At 35.8% G+C, this 17,473-nt stretch overlaps 1 protein-coding gene across 4 annotated transcripts in view; it reads left to right on the top strand.

Annotated features, from left to right (window-relative positions):
• CCDC141 (coiled-coil domain containing 141) overlaps positions 1–11,826 on the top strand; it is a 71,503-nt gene extending 59,677 nt beyond the window's left edge. The window contains exons 25-31 of one of the 4 annotated variants that reach the window (XM_042041220.1): positions 978–1,125; positions 1,666–1,861; positions 3,830–4,002; positions 9,805–9,959; positions 10,058–10,187; positions 10,280–10,442; positions 11,539–11,826. In XM_042041220.1, coding sequence (XP_041897154.1) covers positions 978–1,125; positions 1,666–1,861; positions 3,830–4,002; positions 9,805–9,959; positions 10,058–10,187; positions 10,280–10,442; positions 11,539–11,662 — 1,089 coding nt within the window. In that variant the 3' untranslated portion in view covers positions 11,663–11,826. Of the gene's footprint in view, positions 1–977; positions 1,862–3,829; positions 4,003–9,804; positions 9,999–10,057; positions 10,188–10,279; positions 10,443–11,538 lie in introns of those variants that run through there. The other 3 variants (XM_042041219.1, XM_042041216.1, XM_042041218.1) reach the window with 3 other exon arrangements.
• The last annotated feature ends 5,647 nt before the right edge of the window (positions 11,827–17,473 follow it).

Here is a 17,473-nt window from a genome sequence, read left to right as displayed (position 1 = left end):
CTTAGCAAGGACGTCCCTTCCGGGACTATGCTTGCTAACCTATGACAATCACCCAATTTATGTGAGTGCGCAGTTCATAGGTGATAGAAACATTGCTTAGTAGATTACATATTTGTGTACAGAACTCAGCAATGAGAGGGTAGCTTAAGAAAACATTATGCACACCTTTGCTGAGAGCCTTTGAACAACTGACATCAATCTGAATATGTGATTACATTCATATAAAAATCAAGAGGCGGAGAAGTAATTAACAAAGCACATAACGTCTTTGAAGCTTTGTGATTAAAACTAATGCGTTTATGCCTCACCCAATTCTCTTTGAAACATGATGAGAGGGATTTTTTTTTTCCTGGATCCAAGTTAACATAAAAATAATTTTTACATTTCTTTTCTTTTAATATTTGGCAGGATCTTGGAATAGCTGTCAAAATAAAAAAAAGAAAGAAATATAAAATGCTTGGAAAATGTTATAGAGGTGTTGGTTTAATTATTTAACTCTTGAGCATGACTGACAACTCTTTTTTTCTCAAAGAACCAACAAGTTGGATGTTAATATATTTTTGTCACTATGTAACTGTGTGCCATTAAAATGTAATTAGGCCACCTACTCCTCCTCCTCCTCCACCTTCCCCTTGCAAATGCTCACATAAACAGAACCTACAGGAAATCCACAGGTTGCCCTTTGTTTGTAGAAAGGTACTTTTTGTTTCATTGTTACTGTTATAATAAATGCTTATACATAGTTTTAATAATATCTTCTAAAATCTGTTTGAACAGTTTGAAATTCCAGCAAGCTGCTGCAACATTTTCTGAAAAATTATCTTTTCTTCCATTTCTTTCTGCTTCTCAGAATACATCAAGATTAATTAGAAGAAATACTGTTGCTACATTCTGCATGACAAGGGATGTATTGAATGATAACTCTTTGTCTTTTTTTTTTCTTCTTTCTTCTCTCTTCTTTCCCCTCCTGATTGGAGGAGAGGAATATATTGGCTGATATTTCAGCCGTTCCAGCTGGTGAGGATCTTGTTTCACAGGATACAGAGCTGTCATCTTCAGCCAAAGAGGATAGTTTACAGACTGAATTCCTGGCACAAGACACACCCTCCGGAGATGAATATGAGTGTATATCACCTGATGATATCTCTTTGCCACCGCTTTCTGAGACACCAGAATCCAACCTCTTACATTCTGAAACAGAGCTAGAAGAGCAGTGCTGTTGTAGTTCTCATAGTCTGCATGTCAGTTCCTATAGCTTGCAAATGCAGAAAACCACTAGTATGATAAAACTGATGGAAGCATCTGACCTCTTAACAAATTCTGCTTTTGCTGATGCTACAAATAATAGAATGGAAAGCCCATCAGATCACTTCGAAAATTTTTGTCTCTCTTTAACAGATTCTGGTCCAAAAGTCAGAGCAGTATCTCCTTTGACTTGCAGCTCACAAGGAATATCTGAAACTAGCACTGCTTCCTGCCCTATAAAAGCCAGACCAGTGCAAAGCATGATGAGTGAAGTGTGCAAAACACATTTACAACACCTTGAACTTCATAAAAGCATGTCAGAAACACAAGAACAATTGCATGCCTTAAGTAACTGTACTAAACCCCAGGACAGGCTACATGCTTTGCCTGATCCGTTCTCAGGTTTCGTGTTTCAATCAGACGCCACCAGAAGCTGTCAGAGGCAGATGGTTACCCGAGAAGAGATTAAAAGTTCTTCAGAAAAGAACAGCATGGCCAGCCTAACTGGACAGGCGCCTAACTTCTCCCAGCTTCTGTCTAACAAAACCGTCATGGAAGGCTCTCCGGTAACTTTGGAAGTAGAAGTAACGGGATTCCCAGAGCCTACACTGACATGGTGGGTAGCTTACAATGAGAAGTAGTAAATGTACCTATAAGTGAGCCACCATGAACCTCTTACAACCAAATCAATTAATCTGTAGGCTAGAATAAATGGCTTGTATCCTTTCTACTCCACACTTCTGCCTGATTTCCACCTTCAGAATTGTTTTCGACAATTAACCAACTTGAAATAATCTCTCTGTACCAAATTTTATGAATGGTAGTATCAAACTACTGCAAACATACCCCAAGGTTTTTTAAGGAAAAGCGTCATATAGTTTTCATATTCTGGAATATGGCATTCTACTTGTTCAATGCCTTCTTAAAATAATTGCATGCTTCAGATTTACCATAAATAAATTCACCTGCATTTTCCCAGGCTCTGGGCACTATGTATGGACAGACACATAGATATGCATGCACACTGAAATATTTATACAGTCACTACATTTAGATGAGGACACAGTTACACATATGTGAAAGTCAGTTATGAAAACCAAGGCAGGTTACAGGTTAAAAAAACCCACCTAAATATCTACACTAACAGAATCAGTTTATATCATATATTGGTGTGCATGGTCTATCTCTTTCTTAATTGCTATGTGTCAATTTAGATTACTTTATACTGGATTTAGATTACTTTTATACTGGATTTAGATTACTTTTATGCTGGATTTGTGAGAAGTACAGATGATGTAATATGAACATTTAAAGTCTAAAAATGCCCTGCCAAAAGGAATAGGGACTTAAAGAGGGGCAGGATTTCAAGATTTTTGTCCTAGTTCTATATGTTGTTGCATGCATTCCTCTGATTTTACCTCATTTGTCTTTTCTCCACTTATTCCATTAGTCTTTCACAATGGAGGCCTTTCTTTTAATGTATTAAAACTAAATATGCCTCTTACTGGGAAAAAAACGATGTTAATATTATTATTACGCTTTTAAAGAATTAAACTGTAAGTTTTTGTTAAACTGAAATTTTTTCAGTGGCACTGAGAAAACTACTGGACACTGCAACCTTGGTGCTATACTCTGTTGGTATCAATAAAGTTACCTTGTTTTAAATGCCAGTATTGTACAGATTGAGGAGTATTATTGGTGAAACAAGATGTTCATTTTATTGTAAGAGAGCATTAATTTAACTCGAAAATATATATACTGTTGATAGATTGTCTTTCAAAAAGATAGTATTCAACTGGAATAATTTTGCAAATTAGAAATTCATGAGAACAGAAAAGAAAAGTCGGTGTTTTAAATTAAAAATTCACCAATAATGTGTATTTTGTACTGGTGTAGAAATATTTTCGGTTATACATGTGGAAAAATATTTTCATGTTTGTGTTAGGTTAAATGTAGCCTGTGCTGAAACATCATGAGGCAAGGAGAGACAGAATTTTCTCTAATTTCCATTTTTAAATCAGGAGTCAATACCAATACATGGTGAAAGATCCTCAAGTGTTAGAATATGACAGCAGTTCCCTGGAGTAACTCCTGATGCATTGTTCTATCCTGTTTGATGATGTGAACTAAGTAAATGTTAAGTGGCCTGGGATGGAAGAAGGTTCTTGACTGTCATTTATATTGAGGATACAAGTTTAGAACGTTTTTTGTTGATCTTTTAGAACCTTTTCATTAGTTGGATTAACTGACGACCTTATTAGCAAAAATGTTTCAGCACAAAACCAAGGGCCCAGGCCCTCAGGTAACCTCTTTAATACTGCAGTGAGAGAGGTGTGACTTGTGCGTTGAACACCATTTTCAGAACCACATTTTCTACTGTTAAGATGTATTATCCAATAATTTGCATAGTTTAGCTGTTCATACATATTGACAGATTAACTTCAAAACTGAGAAAGGAGAGCACAGTAGTGTTCTCTATCCTCTGCTGTTAATGTAGTGTGTTACAGAGATTGCCTGAATTTGCAAGGTTCTGTGTGACATGAAGAGATAAAACTCTGACTTGAAAACTGACTCTCTGCTTCAGGTACAAGAAGGGCCAGAAACTGACTGCAGATGAGCACTTAAAGCTTTTACAAAAGGAGACAAAGCATACTTTGTTCATTCAGAAGGTGTGTGATAAAGATGCTGGCCTCTATGTTGTTCGGGCTAAAAATTTGAACGGCACTATCGCATCAAGTGCCATTCTTCACGTGAAAGGTAACAGGCCACCTATTGCAAGAATAGACTGGATAATGCTGTGTGTCATCTATATTGGTGTATCACTAATGTACTGGCTATTCACAAAATAAGTACAATATTGACTGCACTGGACTTAATCATCACGTTAAATTTATTTTCTTACACTGCATTTTCACAATATGTACCAAGCCACTTTTATGGCAAAATGGATATATTGCTTGTTTCTTTACTGGCAGTTTTAAGTGCTTATTTTACTTTCTCATAGTGATGTTGAGATAAAAACTTCCAAAGATATTTCTAGAATCTGAGGCTGAGTTTTGCTTTCGAAAAATGTAGGCATTGCAAATCACTGGAAACAGTTTTAATGGCTGTAGGTTTTAAATGTCAATATAGAGCTAGGCAGTGCTCAGATCACTGTATATTTTGGATATGTCTTCTCTTGGGATGGGGTATGGAGGGTGTTGGAGGTTTTTTTAAACATAGAATGTATTTTTTCCAGCCATGTTTTCTCATATGCTTACAAAAAATTTTATTTTTAGGATAAAGCTTCTTAGTAAAGGCATTATACCATTCCTTATTGAACTAACATAGACCAGATTTAAATCTGTCTCAGCCCAGCATATAGGACCCATAAATGAAAGCTGCAGTAGTTCCAATAGAGTTGTGATTGTGCTACAGAATTGACTCAGAACCATCAGGATTTGTGTCAGCGGCATCTAACATACAATAGAACAAATGTTTACAAAATGAAACATTCCAGCATTCCACTCTGCTTAAGTAAATGCCCGTCATATTTTCTCTGTCTTCTTATAAAGATACAAATATTTCTAATAATCCTCTAAATTGTTAGTATAAGACAAGAAAGTTAATAATTTGACATGAGCTTTTGCACACGTTTAAAATTTTTAACACATTGATTTCAAAAAGAAGCAACCAAATTGCAGAAATATTCAAAGGTGTATTCAAATTTATAAAAAAAGAAAAATAAGTGAAACAGAATTATCCTTTAACTTCAAAGTAGTAAATCCAAACCAGTAGTTTGTTCACCTACAGTTTGCATTTCCTTCTTGCCAAGGACAACCACAAATATTTTTTTAAAATAAAGTTCTAATTTGTTTAAATCTTTTATAACAATGATGTAACTGTGCCAATGGAAGACTCAGTTTATAAATCCTCAAATATAACTTCATTATTTAGCCTCAGTATTTGTTGTATTTATACAGTAAAAAGAGTTTACAAAGAACTACATGATTTTTCCCGCATCTTTTGGTTATCAGCTTTCGTGTTACAACTGCATTGCTGTGGAAAATTTTTAGAGAGGGAATATTTACCTTCTCTTGCATAATTTGCTGGAATGAAGTAAACTTTTTACTGTGTAGCATGCTATGAAAAGAATATATACTGTAATTGCTGAGGGTCAGATATTTTGGCCCAGTGACGGCGGCTTTTGCAAAATTCCTGTCACTTTGAAAATGGAAAAGTTCTCAGCATGATACAACCTCACAGCAATATGAGAGGGAGCAGGAGGAGGAAGTGGTGAACAGATGGGGAAACAAAGTAAGTCCTAACTAACTGGGTATTACCCTTAATGAACCACTTTCTAAGTTCCGTCATCTCCCAAAAATGTAGATTCATAGGAATTTTCTCAGGTATCAATTTCACCTGTTTTCCTACAGTGTATTTTCCATTTCATGATAAAGGTAATTTAGATCTTAATAAATCATTGTAGAAATATATAATACCATTGTTTGTTAAAACTTTCCTCTGAGAATTTGGACATTTCTGTGAACTTTAGGTAAACACAAGTTGATTTTGTGAGTGTGGTATCGCATCTACTTTCAATCAGGAATAGTTTTAAATGGCGTTTTTAATGGGTGTGTGGATATCAGCCACAATTTTAATTGCTGCAAGAAACAAGATTTCAAAAAGAGTGATTAGAGATACTAGATGCACAGCAGGACGCTGAAAGTCTCCTGGTTTTAATGTTTTGCTTTGCAAACAAAGACATAATCAACACTGGTTACTGCTGTGCTGGCAATCTGGGTTTAAATACCCTTTATTTAAGGACTCAAATGAGTCCTTAAAAAAAATTCGCTGGAAAATTCCTGCTATGCTCTGTTTAGATAATCTAAAAAAACCAAGAAAATAAGGGAGTGACAGTGATATAGTCTCATGATGCACTAATATTTCTTTGAAGGAAAAAACCACTCATTCTTTTGCAGCAATAATTTTAACGTAGTGTTTCCCACTCTCATGGAGTTTTTAATAGTTTATACTATGCATGCTTTACTTCCTCCTTCTTTTAGCTGTACTGTAGAGCAGGGAATACGTATAGGTGTTTTGTATTGTTCTGGTTCTTTCTTGGTTTACAATGTTAGTTTCCCCTCATCACAGTCACGGCTTTGGGCCTATAGTTACTTCAAGATCCCAAAGTGTTTTCATCTTCCTTATGGCTCCCGTATGGAGAAGATGTAAGCCTCAGTCCCACCATCCTTACAAGAAAGAGATCGGGCATATAACTAACCTACACTCCCTTCCTCCTTCCCCATATGCAGACACCGATTAGGAAAATGGTGAAAGATATTGCCTGTCTACAAAGGGGTGTTTACACAAAGTACCTAAATTTGGAGGGGGAAAGGGATTAATTATTTTCATTTTTCAAGAGAAGCAGCTTGAGGTCACATGTTTGAGTCAGTAGGCAAAGAGAGGATGAGTCATTACGCAGATTGGATCAGATGTGGCTGGAGCGGCAATGGAGAAGGTGACTTCCTCCCAAATGACTGGTAAGGTATGCTTACTTCTGCACCTTTCTCTGGAGACTTTTCTAGGGTAAAGGAGTAATTTTGGTGTGTGGTCCAGAGGAACTGTGTCTTGAAAAACTACTGCCAAGACTTTAAAGAGGTTAAGAATGGTATTCAAGGAGACTGGAGCTCTGGATTATGGATATTTCTGATCAATTGAGTCAGGAGATCCGCTTAATATTCCCAATAAAGGAATCTTTCTGTTTGTGTTAGGAGCTTGACTGAGACAAAATCTCTAAACAATAAAGTGTAGTGTTAATTTAGAGTAATGCTGAGTAAATACAAAGTCTCTAAGCAGCATGGTGGGAATCTGCCTAGCCTAATTTGTGGAGAAGACAGGGGAAGTTCATAAAATTGCTAATATCACATTTCAAGACACCAGAGATTGGAAATTACATGCCTAGAGTAAATAGATTAAGAATAACTGTGAAGCAATTTAATTTTACAAATGGCTCTTAAAACCAATTTGGCTTGACCTGTACTACATGTGTGTGAGAGAGATCTGAGGCAGGGGTGAAAGCTGCGTGATAGACGGATATGAAGGTGATCTTTCCTCCTGTAGTTTTTGCATTGCAGCAGATTGATGATTTTTCCGTGCTTATTTGCCAGTTTGCAGCATAACTCTACTGGTTCCTACCAGTATACTCGTGGAATATTTAATATTTGACAAAACTACTGTCTGAAGCTGTAAGAGTGGTATTTCAGTACCACTGACTACCTGATTATCTTTTCCCACAGTGGGGGAATGGATCTGTTCTTTCTAACCTTTATGGTTCATGGGATGTCCAGCCAAGAAATAAGTTGCAATTAACAAGTTTTCTTCTGAGTTTTTGTTATGATATCATGGGAAAACCATTGGTGAAATATAACCATCCATTCTATTTTGAAGGTTGTTGTCAGATGATGAAGTCTTTTACAGCAAACTTTGTTTCCTGTTGAGGTCAAGCCTGTGCCTGAAAGAGTTGTAGGAACTGTCACTTCATGGGTTTTTTTGCACATACTTCTCTCTTTGCTCTCTAGAAACTGGTCATTTCAGTTTTTATGTTCTACTGCCTTACTGGTATAAAGTCAAGATGTGGTCTGATCATTATCACTGTCACCATTCCACTCAGATTTTTCTTTTTGTTTTTCTTCTTTTTTTTTTTTTTTTATGGTAAAAACCATTCTGGTATGAGATGCAACATGACTTCACAAGGTAATCCAAACTGCACTAGTGGAATCCAGCCAAGATTATCCCAAGGAGGGGCTGAAACCCACTTAATGTTTTCCACTGGAATACAAGCTAATCATGTTCTGTTTGTGACCTATTGCTAACTGCCTGCAAAGAGTAGGCAGGGCTGTAAACTTGGCTCTCTTTCTTGAAGTGAAGCTGGAGATCTCAAATTTCTGGGCTTCAGGTGCATGCAAAGCAATAGGGGTGGCAGCTTGCACATGCTAACTTTCAACAGCTACGAACTGAATTGTCTGAGCTGCTCTGGCTGGCTAATACAGAGGTCACACCAGTTTAGCACAAGTACAGGAGAGTAAAACTTATGTTATTCTGCTTTACAGTATCACCTCAGTCCTACAGTACATAGGAAGAATAGAAAAGCAGCTAAAATAGTAATAAAATTATTGCAATTAAGAGCTCACCTAAGAAGTGAATTTATTAATACAGTAGTCAAAATGTCTGTCTCATTATGCCAGCAGGCCCACCTTTGGCAAAAATAGTCTTTAGCTCAATATATTTGGATTCAGAAGTTGATGTGCACCTGTGTGTGATAAGCTGATTTTTGTTCCATCATAGCATAAAGAAAAAATTTTCATCCTTAAACAGTGGAGTAAGTGTGGCATGGCAGTTTCAAGCTCTGTCATTTAACACACATTTCAGTAACTTTCTGTTTCTGAGAAGGTCAGTTATAACTTTTGTTAAATAATTTGGAAAGAAGGTACAATTTATGTCAGAGGAAGAAGGACACATTCTTTATGTGATAGAGATGCAAAAAGTTCATTTTTGTTGTAGTATATGTCTTTGTGTGTCCTTCTTGTGTTAACATCTTCTGCTTTATATTCCCTGTTTCAAGAATACTTAGTCTGAATTCTGAGGTTGTTTTCTCCTTTTACAGTAACCTCGTAGGTGGAATATGAGTGGAACCTCAGGTGGTAGTACAGTGATTCAGTAAATACACCTTTACAGCTCATTAAGTTACAACTCACAGAAAGCAGTGCTTTTAGTCAGTACAAACTGATGCTGATGATTAAAATTTCTTCAATTTTGATGGGTCAATTTGTATTGATCAGTCCTTGTAGTGGCTCAGGTGTCATCTGTCCTTCCAGAGTTAGCATGAAGCTAGCACAGAATCAATCTCATGTGTTTTGGGTATTTGCAATAGAAAAGCAATTACTTGCCCATCCTTCATCTGAATCAAATTTGTACTGGATGATGTGGTAGTGCATGGTTTCAGTATTAATGATGGCCAAAATAGTGATGTGGTTGAAGTGGTAGAGAGGCCTCATTCTGCCCTTCATTTTTGTTGCAAATATCAATTCTTTTTATCTTTTCAATAACTTTTTTTTTTTTTTAACTAAAATAATAGGGGGGGAGAAAGTGAAGAAAGCATGATGTACAACAATGCACTAAATAAAAAAATTTGCTCTCATGACTTTGTCACTTAAATTTGTGTGAAATATTTACTTATCTGCCTTCACTGAAACAATAATTCACATAGACTTGCCTAATACCTTACCAAACAACATGATTCTTCAGCATTTCCATGGAACTAATATCACTATGCTGATGCATGAAATTCTTAGGTGCTTAATATCCATGTTTTTTAGCAAACTTTATATTAGGTAGATAAATGATACATGCCTACTAACTGTCTTGCAAACAAGTTATCCTGAGTTCCAGGCATCAGTAAAGGCTCTCTTTGTCTTACAATGTGATGAAATTTATGAGAACAGATTTTTTTTTCTTCACTTGTTTCAGTTGTGTCTTTTAAAACACAGTGAATATTGATTTGATTACATTTTTTTTCAGTACAAGGAAAACAGCCAAACTTCATACAAAAGTTTGGACATAGAACTCTACAAGAAGGAGAAGATTTAATCCTGCATTGCACTATACATGGAAAGCCCAAACCACATGTCTTCTGGAAAAAGGATGATATCAAAGTGGTATCTGGAGATATCAGTGTATGTTCTAATGTTCTTGAAATTTTTATTGGGAGAAAGGTAATTTATATTGCCTTATGCTACTAATTATGTCTTATGCACATTCTCTTCTTTTACAGATTGAGAAATTAGGAGATACCTATTACCTTTTAAAGAGAAATGTAGTCCTTGCTGATACAGGGAAATACATGTGTGTTGCCAGCAATGAAATTGGAAAGGCACATTGCTCTGCTTTCATAACAGTGATAGGTGATTCGTCCTGCCAGCTGCATGCTTTTTGGCACCCTGTTGCCTTATTACATGAGCAACTCGTTCCCACTAATGTACATATTTTGTTTCAGGGAAAAACAATCCCCCCAAAACTTCCAGTGTAACTCAGGCTAAACCAGAATGGGAAGATGGATATTTTTCAGAAGAAGTGAATGTCACCACAACTGAGCTAGTACAAGCCCACCCACCACATGAGGGAGATCAAAGGCCAGTGGCTGAATGTACTCCAGTAAGGTAACTTGCATCTTACTCCATGCTACAACTTGTACTGCTGCAATAACTGTAAGCACCTTAATTTACAAAGCACACATCAAACACTCTTCCTAATCTATGAATTTTGGGGTAATGTACATTATGTGCATAATATGTGACTGCCTTTTTCACTTAATTCTTCATCAAAAGATATTTAATTTTTAGATGAAAGAGCTTTTAATTCATTAGAACATTGAGTCTTTGCAAGGTATTTATGTTTAGTGAAATATTTTTTTGAAATCTAGGCATCTCAATCTAGATTTTAATATAAGCTTGAAAAGCTCAAAGGCACAAAGTGTTCCAGGAGTTCAAATTGATGGAGCTACTTGAAGTTTCATCAACAGAATATATAAACAAAGGTTTCTACTAGACAAGTCTTATTCAGAAGAGTAAGTAGCAATCCTAATAAGACAGGAACTGTCACTGTTCATTAATTGATTAATGATAATACTTCCCACTGTGCAATTTGAGATTAAATAAACGAGATGCATGAAGCCACTAGTCCCTGTGGTGACTTTTAGCACAGGATGAAATCTTGCCTCATGAATTTAGACTCTGATAAAAAAGGAAGAGCAGTTTTATTTTGTCTTTAAGTTCCTGAAGTTTATCTATCTAGAGGTAGAGCAACGCGTAACCATAGAGGAACGTTGTTGCATATGTTGATTCAAAGGCTTTGTCCTTTTCCTTGTGAGCTGCCTGCACACTTTGCCTCATGTCCAGCTGACAAAGTGTTGATCCCACATAATTTGTTCAGGTTTTTTTCTGTAGTGCTGTGATAGGGCAGTAAAAAATAACATGCCAGATCATTGTAATTTTACTTAAGGCACATAGAGACTTCAGTATGATTAAACCATGTAGACCATACAGAAAGGTCAGATTTATCCTATTTTTTTCTCTTACCTTCTGTTGTTTATAGCCAAAAGTGTCTTCTGATCAGTAAAATGAGATTTAGAATATTTTATGTTCTCCGTAATTACTGTTTGTTTCATCTCTAATCTTGTGTTTTCTCAAAACCACGAAGAACTGTCTGTGCCACCATTAAAAATGTGGACAATATTAACTGACCTTTTTAAAACAGGTTTAAAGAGAAACTCTGGTTCCAAGGAGTGCATCTTGAACTTGAGAGGCCACAAGAGATTAACTTCAGTTTGAGACATGATCCCCTTCTTCTGCCTGATGCAGTGGAAGAGAAGATGGACTGAACTGCAAGATGCCTGATCCCTTTTCAAGTTCATGTTGTTTGCTGTGTCCATTAGTAGATATTGGCCACGGGTGAGGAGCAGATGAATTTTGGGTGCTATCCAATATATACCTAGATTAAAATTTGTATTTTGTTCCTTTAAAAATAAATCAATATTAAAATTCACCTGTGTAGAGCATTTATTAGACAGTGATTATACAGTTTCTTGTGGGTTTGCTCTGGATTGTTGGACAAATCTAATAGAAGGTGATGAAGAAATATTCGCCTTCAAAATTACAGATCTCCTTGGTGATTGCTTAGTACCCACTATGGTATTCTTCTACAAATTCCATCAGTGGTATTAATTCCATTAATAGGTCTTCCCACTAGCTAATATAGAGAATTAGGATTTAAACCAAAATGAGTTTATAACTATAGAATTCTTCATTTTATTAAATAGTGTTAATTGTCAGATTTCTAACAGCTTTGAGACACTTCTAGGAGGCCAGGCACCAAAAGGAGTGGTTACTAATATTAGCAAACCTTGTCTAATGCTTGCTTAGTAACAAGAATATCTTCAGGGAAGAGAAAGTCTCTCTCTAAGGCAGCATAATGGAGAAGTATTCACTGCAATGCTTCTGCTTTCAGGACTAGATTAGTGTGACAATACAGTCCATTTCCAGTTGGTGCCTGTCATTGCAGTTCAAAGGAGTGGACTACGAAATGATATTAGTGCTAGCTTCAAAACACGTTTTTAGTATAGCTAAGGACTCTTCAATAAGAGAATTCCTCAAGAACCACAATGTCCAACATTCTGTCATTCTTTATATTCACATTGATTAGACCTACTCTGGTTTTGCATACCACAGCAATGCACTCACACTTCTCACAGAGAGCAGATAGGGATTTAAGCAGTGCAGCATTTTTGCGCTTCATCCAAGTAGATGTCATCTGTGCAAAATTGGCACTGAAATAATGTATTTAAGAATTGCTTAAATCATAATATCAAAACATTAGATATTTTTCTCCATCAAGGTGCAGGTTGCATAGCAGAATCTTAAATTTTTCTCCAAGTTAAAGTACAGGCAGAGAGAGGAAATGAGCTGAAAAAAAATACTATGTACCTGTCTTCACCTGATCACATAAATCACTTGCTTGACGTTATGGAAAAGTCAGTGGCATCCTGCCTGCAGAAGAGTCACAAGGCTATGTATATGTGCATATAAATATAGCAGCTGCAGACCGAGGTACTTGCTCTGCATATTTACCCTGTATCTCTCACAGATTTTTCCAAAATGGAATGAAGACAAGTGTCAAACATCTTATGGATCCCATGCAATTACTTTTCCCATCTAAGCCCCTCGTTTGCACGTGTTATTTAGATTTAAAGATCTCACAGAAAAAATTGTGTTTCTAACTGTACTCACATTCAGAGGACTGACAAAGTACATATCAGATGTCCATCCCCTCCTTCCCCCCCAAATTATAAACCCCATAAAATTAATGTTCTTTTCTCAGCTGGAATCTGTTAGTGTGACATATATAATTTCCTATTTAGAAATTCATTCTGTAAAAATTAAAGTGTAGAATTCAGTGCTTGCTGGTCTTGGATGCTCACCAGATTTAAAGTACTGGATTCTTTTTGCTTTTCCTCGATTGTTAGACTGTGAGAAAAACTTTAATATTTGAGGCTTTTTTCCTCTTGATTCACAAAACAACACTCAAGAAAAAAAGTTTCGATGCTTTTTTAAATACATGGGGCAAACCAGAAACCTATATATCTGTTCTTAGTTATGGTTTTCTTACAAAATAGTAGAAAGTGGGTTTTATAAATAAATAAAAATCCATCAACCTTCTTTTGCCAATGAGGAACACAGCTATTGCTCCAAGTGTTCCCTGAAAATGGATCCATTATGAAAAATGGTGTGTTTGTTTCTTTTCATTTTAAAAATCATAGATGTCCATGTATTTATTAAATGGTTTCCAAATTTGACAAAATATGTGTATCTATTAAATGCTAAGGACAGTCTTAATGTTGTGTAAAACTTGTCCCCAGTATAATGACATTAACTACTGTTTTGTGGAAGGAAACGGAACACTTAATAAATATATTCTTTACTCAGGGGCCAGGTTTTGTTAGTAGGGCCTGCTTTCTAAGGTGAAGTGCTGACAATGTAAATTTTTTTCTTTCTTGTTCCCCATATGTAAATGTGTGAGGATGATATATAAATAACATACAAGGAAAACTTGTCAAAAGTGACATCTGTAAATCTCCTTCTTAGGTATTTCCAGTGAGACTATGTAAGTGACTCCTATCATCATGAAGTTAGTGAAAAGGGACCCTGATAATGTGCAGTGCCATTTCCAATAAGTTGTTCCCATATGAAACAGATAAAGTCGTTTCAAAACTTACTTAGTGCCTTAGTTACGTTTTCTACTTTGGAAGCAACTGACAGTGCCTTCTTCAGTAACATTTTTTTGCAAGCAGGTTTTAGTTTGTATTGAAAAAGGCTAGTGTATCTTGCATATTCAATTACAGTGGCTCAAATAAGAATCTTTAGCACCTGAAAATGTAGCAGCCTTTCAGAAGCCAGCTGCAGCGGACAAACGTGGATATTCTCATGCGTATAATTCAATTTATAGCCTGTATTTAAGGTTTTAAAGGTTTTGTTACAAAGTATTGTTTGTAGTATTAGCAGGGAAAGGGAAGTTGATAAAGGTGGTTGAAATATGTTTTGATTTCAAGTCAGTATTTAGTGATTTAACAGTTTAGAATTTTTTAGTTATTTCTAAGTTTAAAGAAAGAAAGTGGGTAGGAGAAGGGAAAGTAATTTTTTTTCTTAAGTGTACTTGGATAAATGGAAATTCAGCAAGAATATAAATATATTTTGGGTTCTGTTTTGTCAGTTCTATAAGTATTTAGGACAGCATTTTATCAGTGAGAATTTTTATGTAAAGTGGCCAAATTATTTATCTCATTACTCCCTTGGTTCACACAGTTGATCGGAGGACAGAGTAAAATGAAAATAGTAAATAAAAGGAGATATAATAGTTATTGTATAGGAAAGAACGGAACCAAGGGAGACAGTGAAAATGGAAGTAAAGAAGGAAATGGGAAAGGTACTAATTTTTTTTACTCAGTTTGCAAATTAGCATTTGTAGATAGACTAGGGGACCAGGAAAGAAAGCAGGATTTGTGCTACATTGGCTGTGCCGCTACAGCAGAGTACACTGGTAGTACAAAACTACCAGTGTTTGGCAAACAATGAAGAAAAGTAAAGACCGTGAAGTTTTAAAAGAAGTATTAGGAAATTCCGCTCAAAAAAGCACAGTAAAAACTTGTTTAGGTGGCACTTTGAAATTTTAAGTGTTCAAGAAATAATTAATTTTGTCTTTCAGCTCTGACTAGAGTCTTCAGCTTTCAAGGCATCTTCATGTGGGCCTAGTAAGGCAGCTCCATTGATCAAGTCATTAGGATTATTACAATTAATCAAAGTGAATCACATACAAAGAGATTGCAGGTGCTCACACCACAACGTTTCACTGTGTTAAGCATCACCTGCTACTCCTTAAATGTGTTGTGCCCTACTACGTAGTACATATGCTAACATTGGCAATACATAGTTCATACTTCAAGCAGTATCAGACTGAAGCAAGCAGATCCTGAAATTTTCATAACTATCCCAAATTTAAATATCTTCCTGACAAAAAAGTCTTATCTGGATCTGATTTTTGTTTGATGCTAGAGAAAAGAAATAACATCATTTTTACCAGCAGTATGACTGAAGTCGTCCTTCTGATTTTTCTTGTGGGTACACTATGTGACACTAAACATGTAGAAATCATGTGATATAAATGTGACAGAAGGCATGTAGGATAAATAATTCATATTTCCTTGAGGACATGAGCTAAATATTCCACTGTTCAATTTCATTTCTGTATTAAAAGTAAAAAATTGAGAAGGTAAAAGCTTTTGTTGGAATGGAAACAGATGATTAAAAACAGATGTAAAAGTTAAACAGAAAGGAACTTATTTTTTAAAATACAATCTATTTGCTTTAAGTATTTGAAAGCAGGAAATTTTTTCCCTTGTAACATTATTGTTATCAGTCATTGTTGACTTGATGTTAATAGAAACACACAAACTTCTGACCATCTCATAACTTCAAAAGTGGCAGGCTTTATATTTCTGTCATTTAAAAATTGTCACATGTTCATAAAAATTTTAATTGTTTATTTGATTTAGACATCATCATTAAGCTGCCTGCGTTTGTTTAGTTTGCAAATACTAGCCTGTGTTTTTCTTCAAGCTGGATTTTTCACTGACTATTTAAGTGTTTAGCTACAGAGAAAAACATTTCTCTGCTAATTTAACAGGTCTCTACTTAGAAATAGAAATTTTATATCTTTTACACAAGATTCTTTGGATATTTTATGCCTTTTGGTATAAGCTAGCTTGACCTCCCCCTCATTGCATTTGCTGTCATTCTCAGTCTTGTACAGAGTGATTAGGCTCTCTGAAATCTATTTGCAAAAAGAAATTAAAAATGAGCCATGGTTCAGGTAGTACCAGTGTACAGACTGTTCCTCCCGTTTGTGTTGCTGTTGATACTGCTGCATGCCTAGAGTAGCCATGAAGTTGCCACCTTATGAGATGGATAAATTAAAGAGCAGATCAAATTTCTGAAGTTATTTTATGAGATCACAGCAATATGTAATTTCTTATTTTTTTCAGATCTGCAAACTATAGCATTATGACTCCCTTGCAGGAATCACAGCAGTGAAATTCTCTCTCTCCTTGGCATTTTCTGCCTCTCTTGCTGGAGGTTTCCTTCAGGTTGTTTTCAAACACAAGTGCAGCTGATAGTACAGAACTCCAATCTGTCTTTACTTATCTCAGCATTCTCAGGGAGGTCCTTTTCGATGTGGAACTTGGTAACCTCAGACTGAAGTTCTCCATTTACCAAAGCAGCTAAGCACACGCTTGATTTTAAGCAAATAATTTTAAGTAAGTCTTCTTATGAGCCAGTTATGTGCTTAAAGAGTTTGCTAGATAGGCAGGAATAGGAACAGGCAGACGAGGTAATGTGGTAAAACACCTCCCATTCCAGCCATAAACAAGAGTAGTCTTCTAACTCTGATGTCTGTTCCAACAGCAACTCTAATAGCACAGTTAGCTGTGTAGTGACAAAGCTGGGCTAATGGAAGTTCACAAACCAATATGCTGTTCCATGGTCTGAGGTCTGCACAAGGCCTACACAGGTGTAGAAAAAAGCAGTTAGACTTAAAATCTTTTTTTTAAATGACAGTATTTGTCTGTGTCAAATTAATTTCACAAAATTTGTGTTTCTGCTCATTGTATGCTACTGTTTGTTAAGCTTAACTGCTTGGAACATCCAACAGAAAAATTGTGAAAGAAACAAAAACAACCCTAGAGCACCAAATCTATGTATTACCTAACACAATTTAGAATTCAAAGTTATGCAAAATAAAAAGTTTAAACAGTGTATTCTAATAGTGTGCAGCCACTTGTCTGAGCTCAGCTTACTTATTTAGTCTAGTGATTGACACATGCATTTGGTGTGGCTTCTTGGATGTTTTGTAATGAAAGAAAGTAAGACTGAGTCTCACTGATATGATGACTTCTGACTTGTCCATTTGCCCTGCTAAAATGCTTCTTTATTGTTCTCTTTGTCTTGTGATTATGACTTAGGAAATTTGCAATGGCTTGTAAACTGCACTTCATAAACTAAATTGAAGTATAAACCAAAAGCTCTGGAACAGCTGAGGTTTCCTCAGTGAATCCCTTTTGTGCCTCCAAAGTTAGCCTTGT

This window comes from Corvus kubaryi, unplaced genomic scaffold, assembly GCF_017639235.1.
Source record: "Corvus kubaryi isolate FWS band 111438036 unplaced genomic scaffold, C.kubaryi_AGA036_p1.0 37396, whole genome shotgun sequence".
Taxonomy (NCBI): domain Eukaryota; kingdom Metazoa; phylum Chordata; class Aves; order Passeriformes; family Corvidae; genus Corvus; species Corvus kubaryi.
This window is presented reverse-complemented; position numbering and strand designations above follow the sequence as displayed.